The 11,235-nt window shown below is 32.3% G+C and overlaps 2 protein-coding genes across 2 annotated transcripts; one reads left to right on the forward strand and one right to left on the reverse strand.

Moving 5' to 3' along the window:
• Window positions 1-583: 583 nt before the first annotated feature.
• Window positions 584-4,364, forward strand: LOC122589601 (tubby-like protein 8). The gene is made up of 9 exons (XM_043761910.1): window positions 584-1,188; window positions 1,270-1,384; window positions 2,201-2,377; window positions 2,700-2,752; window positions 2,853-2,949; window positions 3,173-3,262; window positions 3,339-3,431; window positions 3,936-4,003; window positions 4,080-4,364. Exons 1-9 carry the CDS (start codon window positions 752-754, stop codon window positions 4,153-4,155), a joined length of 1,206 nt encoding a protein of 401 aa, XP_043617845.1. The 5' UTR covers window positions 584-751; the 3' UTR covers window positions 4,156-4,364.
• A 906-nt stretch (window positions 4,365-5,270) lies between these two features.
• Window positions 5,271-9,433, reverse strand: LOC122589510 (AP2-like ethylene-responsive transcription factor At1g79700). Its single transcript, XM_043761810.1, has 8 exons — window positions 8,934-9,433; window positions 8,769-8,851; window positions 8,615-8,623; window positions 8,289-8,377; window positions 7,935-8,008; window positions 7,793-7,843; window positions 7,595-7,671; window positions 5,271-6,174 (listed from the first exon to the last, which is right to left on the reverse strand). The coding sequence occupies exons 1-8, from the start codon at window positions 9,110-9,112 to the stop codon at window positions 5,654-5,656; spliced, it is 1,083 nt and encodes a 360-aa protein (XP_043617745.1). The 5' UTR covers window positions 9,113-9,433; the 3' UTR covers window positions 5,271-5,653.
• Between the last annotated feature and the right edge of the window lie 1,802 nt (window positions 9,434-11,235).

Raw genomic sequence — 11,235 nt, forward strand, 5'->3', positions numbered from 1 at the left:
TGGCAAAACTCTTTATCTTTTTATTCTATCATAAAAAACTTGTGGATTTAGTATTAATAATAATCTTTCCAATATTGATCAATATGTTCGATAACTTGTTATCATTTCTTCCTTTGCATAAGTTCCAACAAGATATCATGATGATGTTGTGAACAGTTTTGTTTTGCCCTCTGTCTAGCCCTACACGGCTGTGTATATTGACAAATCTTTGAAATAAAATATAAAACAGACTAGCATTGCACCACACGCTTATATGATCTCATATTTTCATGACAACTTCACACAGCCCAATAAGATGATTAGTTGATTCGGGAAAAATTTAGAGAGTTTCTTTTGATATGAAAAATACAAATTTTTTTTATATCCATTAACTACAGATCTGAAGACTACATTTGACCTTCTTTAATTTTTATATAATTATTATTAGGTTGACCCCACCAAGCATTAATAACACACCAACTACTACAATTTGTAGTTCAAATCTTGTTCCCGCTTTGTAAGCACAGTTCCCAAATTAATACAGGAGTTACCGTTATTTAGCAACCAAAACTACAAACACATAAATACAACAAGGTTCTCAATTAAAAACTCACTTCCCAAGTATCGTGTCCCAACAACACTTTCGTTTCAAATTCAAATTTCTTCTTTGTCTATCCCATCTTACTATTTATATACTTATATATGTCATCAACCACCAATCTACTTGTTTAAATATTTTCTTCTGTATTTACTCTTCAACTTTCTTTTTAAGATGTCGAATTCAAAAAAGGATACGATACCCCGTCAAGCTTCGTACAATGCCCTCTATGACAACCCGCTTACCGAGCTTAATCCCAATCGCAGCTCCAACCGTCGTGTTTTGGGGGAAAATAATAATGGTCAAGATGTTGTCAACAAGTTATCTGATGATAAGGAGAATTCGGATAACAAAAAGAGTGAAGATAAGGAAAATGTGGATTGTAATGTACTTGGGTCTGAACAAGCACCAATGGCGAAGTCGTGTTTAAAAGATAAGGCTTGGAAGCCGTCTTCGTTGCAGCTGTGTATGCAGTTGAATGACCTGAATCCAAAAGTGGGTTTGGATTGTTATGAACCTGTTAATTCGAGCAAAAACAATTCGGGGAATATTTGGGATCATTCGGATTCCGAAGCTGCACCGGCTTCCTCATGGTCTACCCTTCCTAACAGGTTCGTCTTTTTATTTCCCTTATTTGTGTATGCTAGCTTAGTATTAAGTGCATATGAATCAAATGTGTTTGTTTTCTTCAGGTCTTTATTGTGCAGACCTTTGCCGGTGGACATCGGAAGGTGTACTTGTATTATTGTGAAGGAAAAAGCAAAAGACGGGCTAACCGGGGGAAGTGTCTACACTCTCTACACCAATGTAATGTAACTTGAAAGTCAACTCCCTTTATCAAACCTGTCCTTCCTTGAAACTAGTTGAAACAAAAAAGTCACAATTAACAAGTCTATTATTCATCAAATTTGAATTTAAGTTCATAAATATGTTCTGACCCATTTGGCCATTTCCCATTTGAGCAAGTTTTATTTGACATGTTTGAGATAAAACACATTCCATATTGACCCATTCTTAGGCTGAAACTGCCACCTTTAGTCTCTAGTGTTATCTATTTGAGTCTGCATTTAGACCTTCATGGCTGTGATTCCTTATTGGAATGAATTGAGAAAAGTCTAATTTCCACCAGAAGGAAAGTCTTTTTTTTCTCATGAAATGATTTGTATTACATGCAAATTAACAAAGGGTGCCAATGAGCGACTGCCAAATCTATAGGCTACGACATTTAGATGTTTTATGTGATGATTAGATGTAACAACCTGCTTTCTATATGGTAATTTAGTACCTCCATCCCAATTTAATTGTCCTAGTTTGACTTCCCGAGTCTTTCTTTTGCAACTTTGACCGTAAGTATTTTTGTTTGTGTTACATAATACTTGATAAGAATTATATCAATGTAAAATACGTTTAAAACTCAATTCATTCATATATTATACATCAAGTATCATCAAACACAAACGAAAATATAAACGGTCAAAGTTAAACAAGAAAGACCAAAAGTGTCAAACTAGAACATCTAAATTGTAGTCTAATGTAACAAACATCTATGTTATTCTTTTATAATGCTATCATGTTGATCTTTTGTGTTCATTATATACTTGGCCATACCTTGAAATTTTATAGGAAGGTCAAGGAAGGCAAAATCGGAAACTTGCAGTGGCTTATCATAGACGTCATAGCGGAAGATCTGAGTTCATAGTTGCTCAAAATACAAAAGGCATTTTATGTTGTGCAGATGACAGTTATGTAGGGAGTGTAACTTGTAATCTCATGGGTTCCAAGTACCATATATGGGATCAGGTCCATAGCCTAAACTTCTCTTTAGTCAGATATAGTTTTATGGGACTCACCTAGAGGTTGCTAAAAGGGTAGGTCAGATAAAAGACCGGTATAAAAGCATAACTTTTGTTCCAACAACTTTATAATTGCGAATAAACAGTGCATTGAGCTTTTCTATAAAAAAGTACATTATCTTAGCCATAATCTAAATTTTGAATAAAACAATACACTAAAAATATAATTTGGACCCTTTTGAACGTTGATAAGCAAATACACCTATTTAATCACCTCTTGAAATTTAATGTACTTAATGAACTGTTCTTATAGTTCATTTTGATTCCAGGGACGACGGCTTAATCCAATGACGAAACAGTCCAAGCTTCTAGCATTAGTAACGTAAGCACCATCTCTGATTGCTTGCCCAAACCATGTTGCTTTTATTATCCAAATTTCCAACTCAATTACTGATATTCTCCCTTTCCATTTCCGGAAATAGATTTGTGCCAACAATAGCAACTTGGACAGGAAGTTACAGGAGCATGAAGGTCTGGCTTCCGAAACACCAGTCTATGCAATTGAAGAATACAGCTCAGGTTAGTAGGTTACACCACTTTAAACATATCATAATGTAGCATATATTATACGGAGTACTATATATTTAATATCCTTAAAAGGAAAATGATAAAATCCTCCTACAAGATTAGCCTAAAAATCTTCCTAAATCATAAGAAGGTGACATATGGTATCCACTAATTCTCTTTCCTATTGTTATTCCCTGATTCTTCTTAAAACTTAAGATACATACTTTTGGTCCAGGCACAACACATAAATGGACTACCTAATGATTGGGAAGAAAGAATGGACAGAGTACATCAGTTGTTCTCAAAAGTTCCACACTACAACAATGTAAGTTTTTGTATAAAAATTTGAATAAATTTTAAGAATGTGACATTTCTTGTCTAAAAGATCTGTTTTGGTCCAGACTTCAAAGCAATATGAGTTGGATTTCAGAAAAAGGGGGAAAACCGGTCTTAAAATACAGAGTTCAGCCAAGAATTTCCAGTTGACCATGGAGGTAAACTTGACATAGCTGGTGAAAGCCTTGGTCTTTTAACTTAACATGTGGATAACATGACTATTTAGAAGGTGACCTCCTTATGCCAAAATGTGCATGTTGGTCGGATTGGGTAACTTCAAAACAACTTCAGGTTGAAACAAGTCGTTTTTGGTACAATCAAATGTGTGAAACCGACTTAAATGTGAATTGCAAACATCTTTATCCAACATTTTTAATGGGTGAAATCAACTTAAAGTTTGGCAAACTCGATTTTCAGGAAAAGTTGAACATGTCTCAAACTACACGATTAGGCGGCAGAATGAAAAAGGAGTATTTGGCCACTTTCAACCCATTAAACAATATGATACTAAATTTTTCTTGCTTCCAACTTAAGGCCATAAAATGGAAGAACATTATTGAACCAAACATATAACATAAAATTTGTTAAATTCTATGCTAGTAAGATGAGGTGTGTCATTTGTTCTTATCCAAATGTTGATCCTCAACCTTTTTATCTGTTAGAAAAATGGAAAGCAAACTATTTTGCAGCTTGGTAGAGTCGGGAAGACCAAGTATGTGATGGACTACAGGTAAACGCAGCAACATTATTCATAATCTAAAATTCAACTCGCTTGTGAGTTTTAACACATAATGTTCGTTTTACAGATATCCACTAACGGGTTACCAAGCATTCAGTATATGTTTGGCTTCCATTGATTCAAAGCTTTGCTGCACAATGTGATCATGGCTTAAACAAGTACTTGATATTGCTATGAAATTGATCAAACTTCTAGTTATGAATCTCTATATATCATTTCTCATGATGTACCTCATTTTCAAAAAGTTTCTAGAGGCAATGAATTATGCATCTATGTGAATGTATTATTGTGATGCTAGAGGCAAAAAGTTACTTGCTTTGCTCGCTTAAAATTACTTATTTTGGAGCACATATTTCTAATTTGATGGGCTTTCTTCCAATTGGCATTTATGTATGCAGCTGAGCTGACTAATTCAAAGTTTGGTTTCTAAATGAATTAATGAAACTGTCAATTCATATTGCAACTGCTAGCTGCTAGCCGTCGCCAAATGTGTAGCTTTAATGGGCTTGACACCATTAAGATTTTGATTCGCTGTTATTTGGCAAATTTTAAAATTTTAATTGCTGCTCAAGCCTTAAGCTTCTTTAACAGTCAAAATACAATCACAGAACAGCAAATACCATAAAAATCACAAAATATTTATATTTGTTATTGAACTGCAAAAAGTTAACAGTCAATACAATATATTTATATTGTAATGTTATAGATGGTTAAAATATTTATATCATGCAGTAATTGTTGTAGACGGTTAAGATTTGTTATAGCTATATCACTTCCCTTTAATGGACTTTTGACGTATAAAGAAAGTTTTATGAATAATTGTTTATTTTGATTTTTTTAATGGTCGAACCAACAAGGCCATAGCCTCTTGTTTAATAAGTCATTTTTGAATATTGTTTTGACCCGAATGCCATTTGATTAGAAGTTATTTTGTATTTAACGAGTAATATTTGCGGTATATATATGTTTCCTACTTTTTTTTGGCATTTTAATTTTTCATTTCGAACAAGCACACTAATTACAAAGATAAAAACCACTTTCTAAGTATAGATTAGGATTTTTCTTTTTCTTCAATGTTCAAAATCACACTATCGAGTCTTGATTAATAATACAACGAAATAAGAGTACAGTGTATTTTTTTAGACTTCCTTAATAAACAATGTAACATGAAAAAAACAATCAAATAAAGAAGGCTTTAAATGCCCATAACGTTTTTATTGGTTTTCTCCCATTTTTCCAGAATAAACAAGAAGAGATATATAGAACTAAATGAATGTCTACTTCTCATAAGATATCTACAGTTACAAATGATTTTTAACCAAAGAAAGAAAAAATGAATATAGTTATCATCTAGTAAAGCCATGCATCAGATAAAACAGTAACAAAAAACTAAGATCATTGTTGCTGGTCAACAACGTCCGAAGCCTCTCAGATCACAATCACCATTCAGCTCGCTTGATCTTCCGGAGGAGTTTGGGATTGCATTTAGAGTACAACGTTTTAAAGAAGCAAGTATCAGCTTGCTTATTGAAAATTGCATCTCTCCGTCATTTTTTGATTTTTGGAATACTTTCTTCTTTTACTATTTGTGTCTAACGTGATAATATAATCTCTTCCAAAACGCAATCCCAAACAACATGGTTATGCGTCTAGCTCACATTGAAACATAGGCGAGGCAAATGAATTCAGATCAGCGAAAATATTATCTTCGCCTTCAGCATAGCTACTCGATTCATGACAGTCGAAATACGTTTGTATATCGGCAGGAAAGCTGCGTCGTGGCAAGTCAGACTCTGGCGGTGTCGATGGTGAGTCGGCTGCCGACGTCCTTTCCAGCATTTCCTTAAACTTTGTTGATTGAAACAGTAACCCTAAGGCTGAGGTAGCAGTGGTACCACCACTTGGTGGAGGAGCTACGGTGGTAGTTGTATCGCCAGAGCTTGAACTTTCCGGTTGGTTGCTGTTGTAAAATGTTAACCCTGGATCTTGACTACTGGGGTTAGGTTCAAAGTTAGTTTCAATACCGTTTGGGTCTTTGGGATCTGATTTGTTAGGTCTTAACCACTTGATATAACGGCTGAGGTCAAAATTTGTAACAGCGTTAAGTCCACGGTATTCTATTGCTGCCATGTCATATGCGGTTGCTGCTTCTTCTTGAGTAGCTGTTTATTGATATCACAAAGTTCAGGGGCATATCAGAAATTTATTAAACGAGAACATATGCACATACATATGTCTCAAAGACTCGTCTCCCCACATAGATTGAACATGAAAAACCTCCTTTGTTTACCCAATGAGATTACACAAAATATATATTAAAAACGTAAAAGAAAGATTGATATGTTGTTTCAGTACTTAGAAAGTTGATTAAAAGATTTTTAGAACCCATTTACCTTTTTTTTTAAGTATAAGACCTAAAATTAAAGAAATAGCTTTACGATTGTTTATCGATCCATGGAAGAAAAGAGATGCATTAACAGGACCAACAGGCCATCGGTACCTTTTTTCCCTCATATGGGTGGTGTCATTGTTTGACTTTAAAGTTCTAATTATTACGGAGTACTTAACAAAATCTAAATTATAACTTAACTTTATTGTCAATCTCTTTTTAAATAATTAGTCACATGCATGATACTTAATGCCTAAATAACTGCTTGTGTCAGTGTGTCACAAAAAAACTAGATATATTCTCTATCAATTTGTAAGCTAAAAATGATTGAATTTGGATAGAAAAAGGACAAATGAAGTGTAGGTGAGGTGGTGTATGTGTGTATGATATTTGTCTAAAGTGGGGAGGCAGATGTAGGAATGAAAAGAAGAGATTTTGGTTGAACAATAAAATGTGTTGGTATTGAATTCAAAATTATGGGCATGAAATATTTGGTGGAAGGTTGGGACCAATGACTTGACAAATTTATGTCAAACCCCAGCTTTCAATTTTCTTAATGTCGCTAACTTAGCAGTTGAAAGTTGGTCATCTATTATACCAACTGCATCTTCTTTTCATTTCTTTACCTTATTAATCTAGTAATGTTTTCCCAAGCAAATTTACCGTATATATATATACTATAAATCCCGAGAAGGTGCAATAGTTTAATATTAACTTATTGTATTCTCAAAAGTCAAAACACAATAGATCTTGTAAATTATTCAGATAAAGTTGGGCAGAAGAAATGGTTCATCAAACTTAATATGCTATTTCATACATCTTCTAATCCAGATACTGAAAAACATAAAGCTAAATTGGTTTAGTTTCGATTTTTAGCAACTTTTAACCGAACCAAGACAAGTATAGTCCCAGTCTTTGTTGGCATACTCATATCCAAAAAACAAGACACCTTTCATTTGATATGTATTAATTAATTTAAGGTCCTTTTTTTATATTCAAGCAGTCGATTTCTTTTGATGGAGATGTTTACAGGTAATCACAAACAGAATGCTTCGGACTTTCATTGTTATAGTTGTAAAACTATACTTAATGTTGTTTATGGATTGTATAGTTTTCACTTATACGTAATCAACAATTAATTGGATTAAATTAAGATATGAAACATAAGGACGTAAATTAGGATAGAAAATTACCGTATGTCCCAAGATATAAATACTTGTTACCAAAAACACGACCTATACGAGCCTCCCATCTGCCATTATGATGGTGCCTACACATTAAAAGAACCACAATTAAGTGATTACTAGTTTGTCCACAACACTAGATAGTCCCACGACGTACTATTCTAATAATAAAGCTCAAAAATAGTACTGCTATCGTTGCAAAAATACCTGGCTACGCCTCTGTATTTAGATACTCCACGTGAAAAACCGCTACTTTTTCTATTATAAAGAATATATTTACAACAATCAGAACGACTACCATAAACTAAACACCAAGTTTTATTAAAAAGAAATAAGGTTTGAGTATTACCTTCTTAAGGATCCGATATACTCCTCTTTTGACAAACTCTCCATTTCTCTAACCTCCTCTTCATATGTGTCAAGCTGCAATGTGAATTATTAATAACAACTAACTTACCTATTGGTTCAGGTAGGAAGAGTTTTTAACGTGACAAGTTCCGAAAGGATAATGCACCTGACACTTTGATGCAACATCAAATAGTAAAGTCAGGTGCATCATACTTGTTTCACATTCCACGTTAAGAACTCTTCCTACCAAAATATAGTGATAAATAGTAAATTCAAATAATTTATATAAATAAATAAAATTTTTATAGTGTGTACATATATGTATATAGTGTAGGAAAAGGTTAAAAAAGATTACAGGGAAATTGAGAATGGTATCTTGTCCCCAATACTTCAATGCAGCCAAGTCATACGCATGTGCAGCGGCTTTTTCATCATCGTAGGCCCCTAAATATCACACCACACCACCATTTTGGATAAGTTCCATCTCCATCTCACTTTTTTGTATACACTACTCACTACTTTTGAATTCAAATCAAATCCCTTTTTTTCCCACTTTGTATATTATTATAATAATTATAACATCATTATTCATTCGTATATCTCAATAATTAAAAGAGATATACATCAAGTATATATATATTTTATTTATTATTGATTGATGACAATGCAAAATAAGCTTACCTAGATACACTGTAGCATTCACCACCAATTTTTCCAAATACACAAAAAAACAAACAAAAACATATCAATTAGTAATTACTAATTAATCATAATAATAGTAAAATAAATATTCATTCATTAATAAATAATAAATAAATAAATAAAAATAAAAAACCTTGGCGTCCTTTTTTATTTTGTGATTCATTCCAACAATTCTTATCCCACAAATGAGCTTCATATCGACCAGTCCATCTATGCCTTGACATTCATTCATTTCCAAATAAATACGGAGTGTATATATATATATATAGAGAGAGAGAGAGGGGGGGGGGGAGGATACCTGGTGACGCCTCTATAAATAGAGCTGCGTTGAGGAGGCGAATCACGTTGAACAGTTTTACGAGTTCTTTTGGTGGTTTTTTTGTTGTTGTTAATAACAGCTGTTTTAGTAGTAGTGGTGGTGTTGGTACTTGATGATGAAGAAGAAGAATCAATTTTCTTTTGAGAGATCTTCGCCATTATTCCTAAATGAGGAAATGAAAGCGAAATGCAGAGATGATGTCAATTTGTTAAGAAAAAATAAAAATGGACCTAAGTAGTAGTAGTCGTCGTCATCCAATGAAATGAAACGAAAATAGTCAGATATAAAAAGAAAGCCAAATGGATGTGAGATTACAATAATAAAATAATACTCGTACTATATATATAGTGTGTGTATATATATATGATAGAAAAGAAAAGGGTAAAACAGAGAGTGTGAGTGGGTGGAAAAATGGAAGAGTGAAAGGCCGGCAGAGTCAGAGAGAGAGAGAGAGATTATTGGAGAAAAGAAAGGGGTTTTTGTTAGTTGAGAAAGCCGTCTGTGAGCGGCCCTTTTTTAAGCCAATCTCTTTTTTTTTGTGTTATGCGGTGTTTTCACTTCAATTGGACTTGTTTTGGGTAATTTTGTTATTTGTGCCCTAATTGGCTTTTTTTAATTTTGTTTGTTTTTTAGGCCCATCTCCAAATCTAATCTAATCTTGGGGATTGGGGATCAACTCTTTTTAGCTAAAAAAGTTATTCCTGAGTTCTTATCTTTTTTTTTTTTCAAAAGAAAATCTCTTTTAACTCTTTTTTTTTACAGTTATTATTGTACTAAATTATTCTACTTTTTTCATATTATTAAAAAAATTAAATACAAACCTAAAAGTTGTAATCAACTCACAAAAATATTGTATTTTTCAATATCAAAAATTCACAATTCCACATATCACTTTTCATGAAAACTTATCTCACATAAACACCAACTATTTCTTTTAATGACATATATGGGCGTGTTTTTAGAGTGTGTTTTGTGGGGAGAAAGTAAAAAAAAATCTTTGACGACAACCTTTAAAAAATAGTTTAAATATTTCTAACTTGATTGAAAAAGTAAATTTAACTTGCTATGGTTCAATCTCTGCCTTTCTCTTAAAAGATGTATATTTTTTGGATTAGTATTGAGATGCGAGTTTGCAGATATACAAAACTAAGTATGGCTGACAGGATTACTTCAGTTTAATCTGATTGAGTTTAGGTTATATTTGAATTTGAATAGATTGTTCGATTGACTTAAACTCAGCTATTTTAGATTGTTCGGTTTATGTGTTAAAAATTTAAAGTATTGCATAACCAAGTAACCCACATTGTTATTTTCATTGTTAAATTTTATAGACTTTATAGTTTTTAAAAAATTAATAATTGCTTATCAACTACTGAATTTGCATCTTTTAACTATTCTTGCCTAAAATTCATTATTTTTTTTTAAACAAATTGACATTTTATTTTGGATGCAGATGGTACTAAAATAAACGAAATATATAACTACTAATTAATGTATCAGACTTCTTTGTTTTTCATGCAAGATTTCCACCACGTCTATATCATAAACGTACAAAAGAAATATATATCGAGTATAATCAACATTTGTTTTCTTTACTTTAACATTATCTAAATGTTTTGTTTTCATTCCCTGCATAAAAAAGTATTACCTAAAACAATATAATTTATTTTACAACATTCACTATTCTGACTGTAATATAGTTTATTCATTATTTTGGGTTGCGGGATAGTTACATGTAATTAAATATAGTTGTTTTCTTTTTTTTTACGGTATATATAGTATTTAATATTTATTTTATAAAACATTTTGTCATTTTTTTATAAGAAAATATGACTTAAACTACCCAAATACCTTTATTTTTTATTCATTAATTTAAATATTTCTACCTAATATACCTATAATATCCTTAAATCTCAACCACTCATTTTTTCCTCTCTCCTTAAATTTCAACCACTCATTTTTTTTATCTCTCATTCATAAATCATTTTATTCCTCTAATTCATTCAAAATCTTTTATCTCGAAAACAGTATATCGATAAATCTTTTATCTTGAGAGATGTCATTCGATATATTTTTGACGAATTTTTAAATCTTATGGCGGAGCCCATATGGCTAAAGCATTTGGCCATCACACTCTATGATTTATCATCTTCTATGACATATCACTCCACCATCTCACCGCCGCAACGTGCGGACACCATCTTTCATATTAATAAACAAACTACCATCCCCTATTTTCAACTCTCCGTCTTTAAAATACCCAAAATACTCTTAATTTTCA

Source organism: Erigeron canadensis, chromosome 2 (assembly GCF_010389155.1).
Source record: "Erigeron canadensis isolate Cc75 chromosome 2, C_canadensis_v1, whole genome shotgun sequence".
In the NCBI taxonomy this organism is placed as follows: Eukaryota; Viridiplantae; Streptophyta; class Magnoliopsida; order Asterales; family Asteraceae; genus Erigeron; species Erigeron canadensis.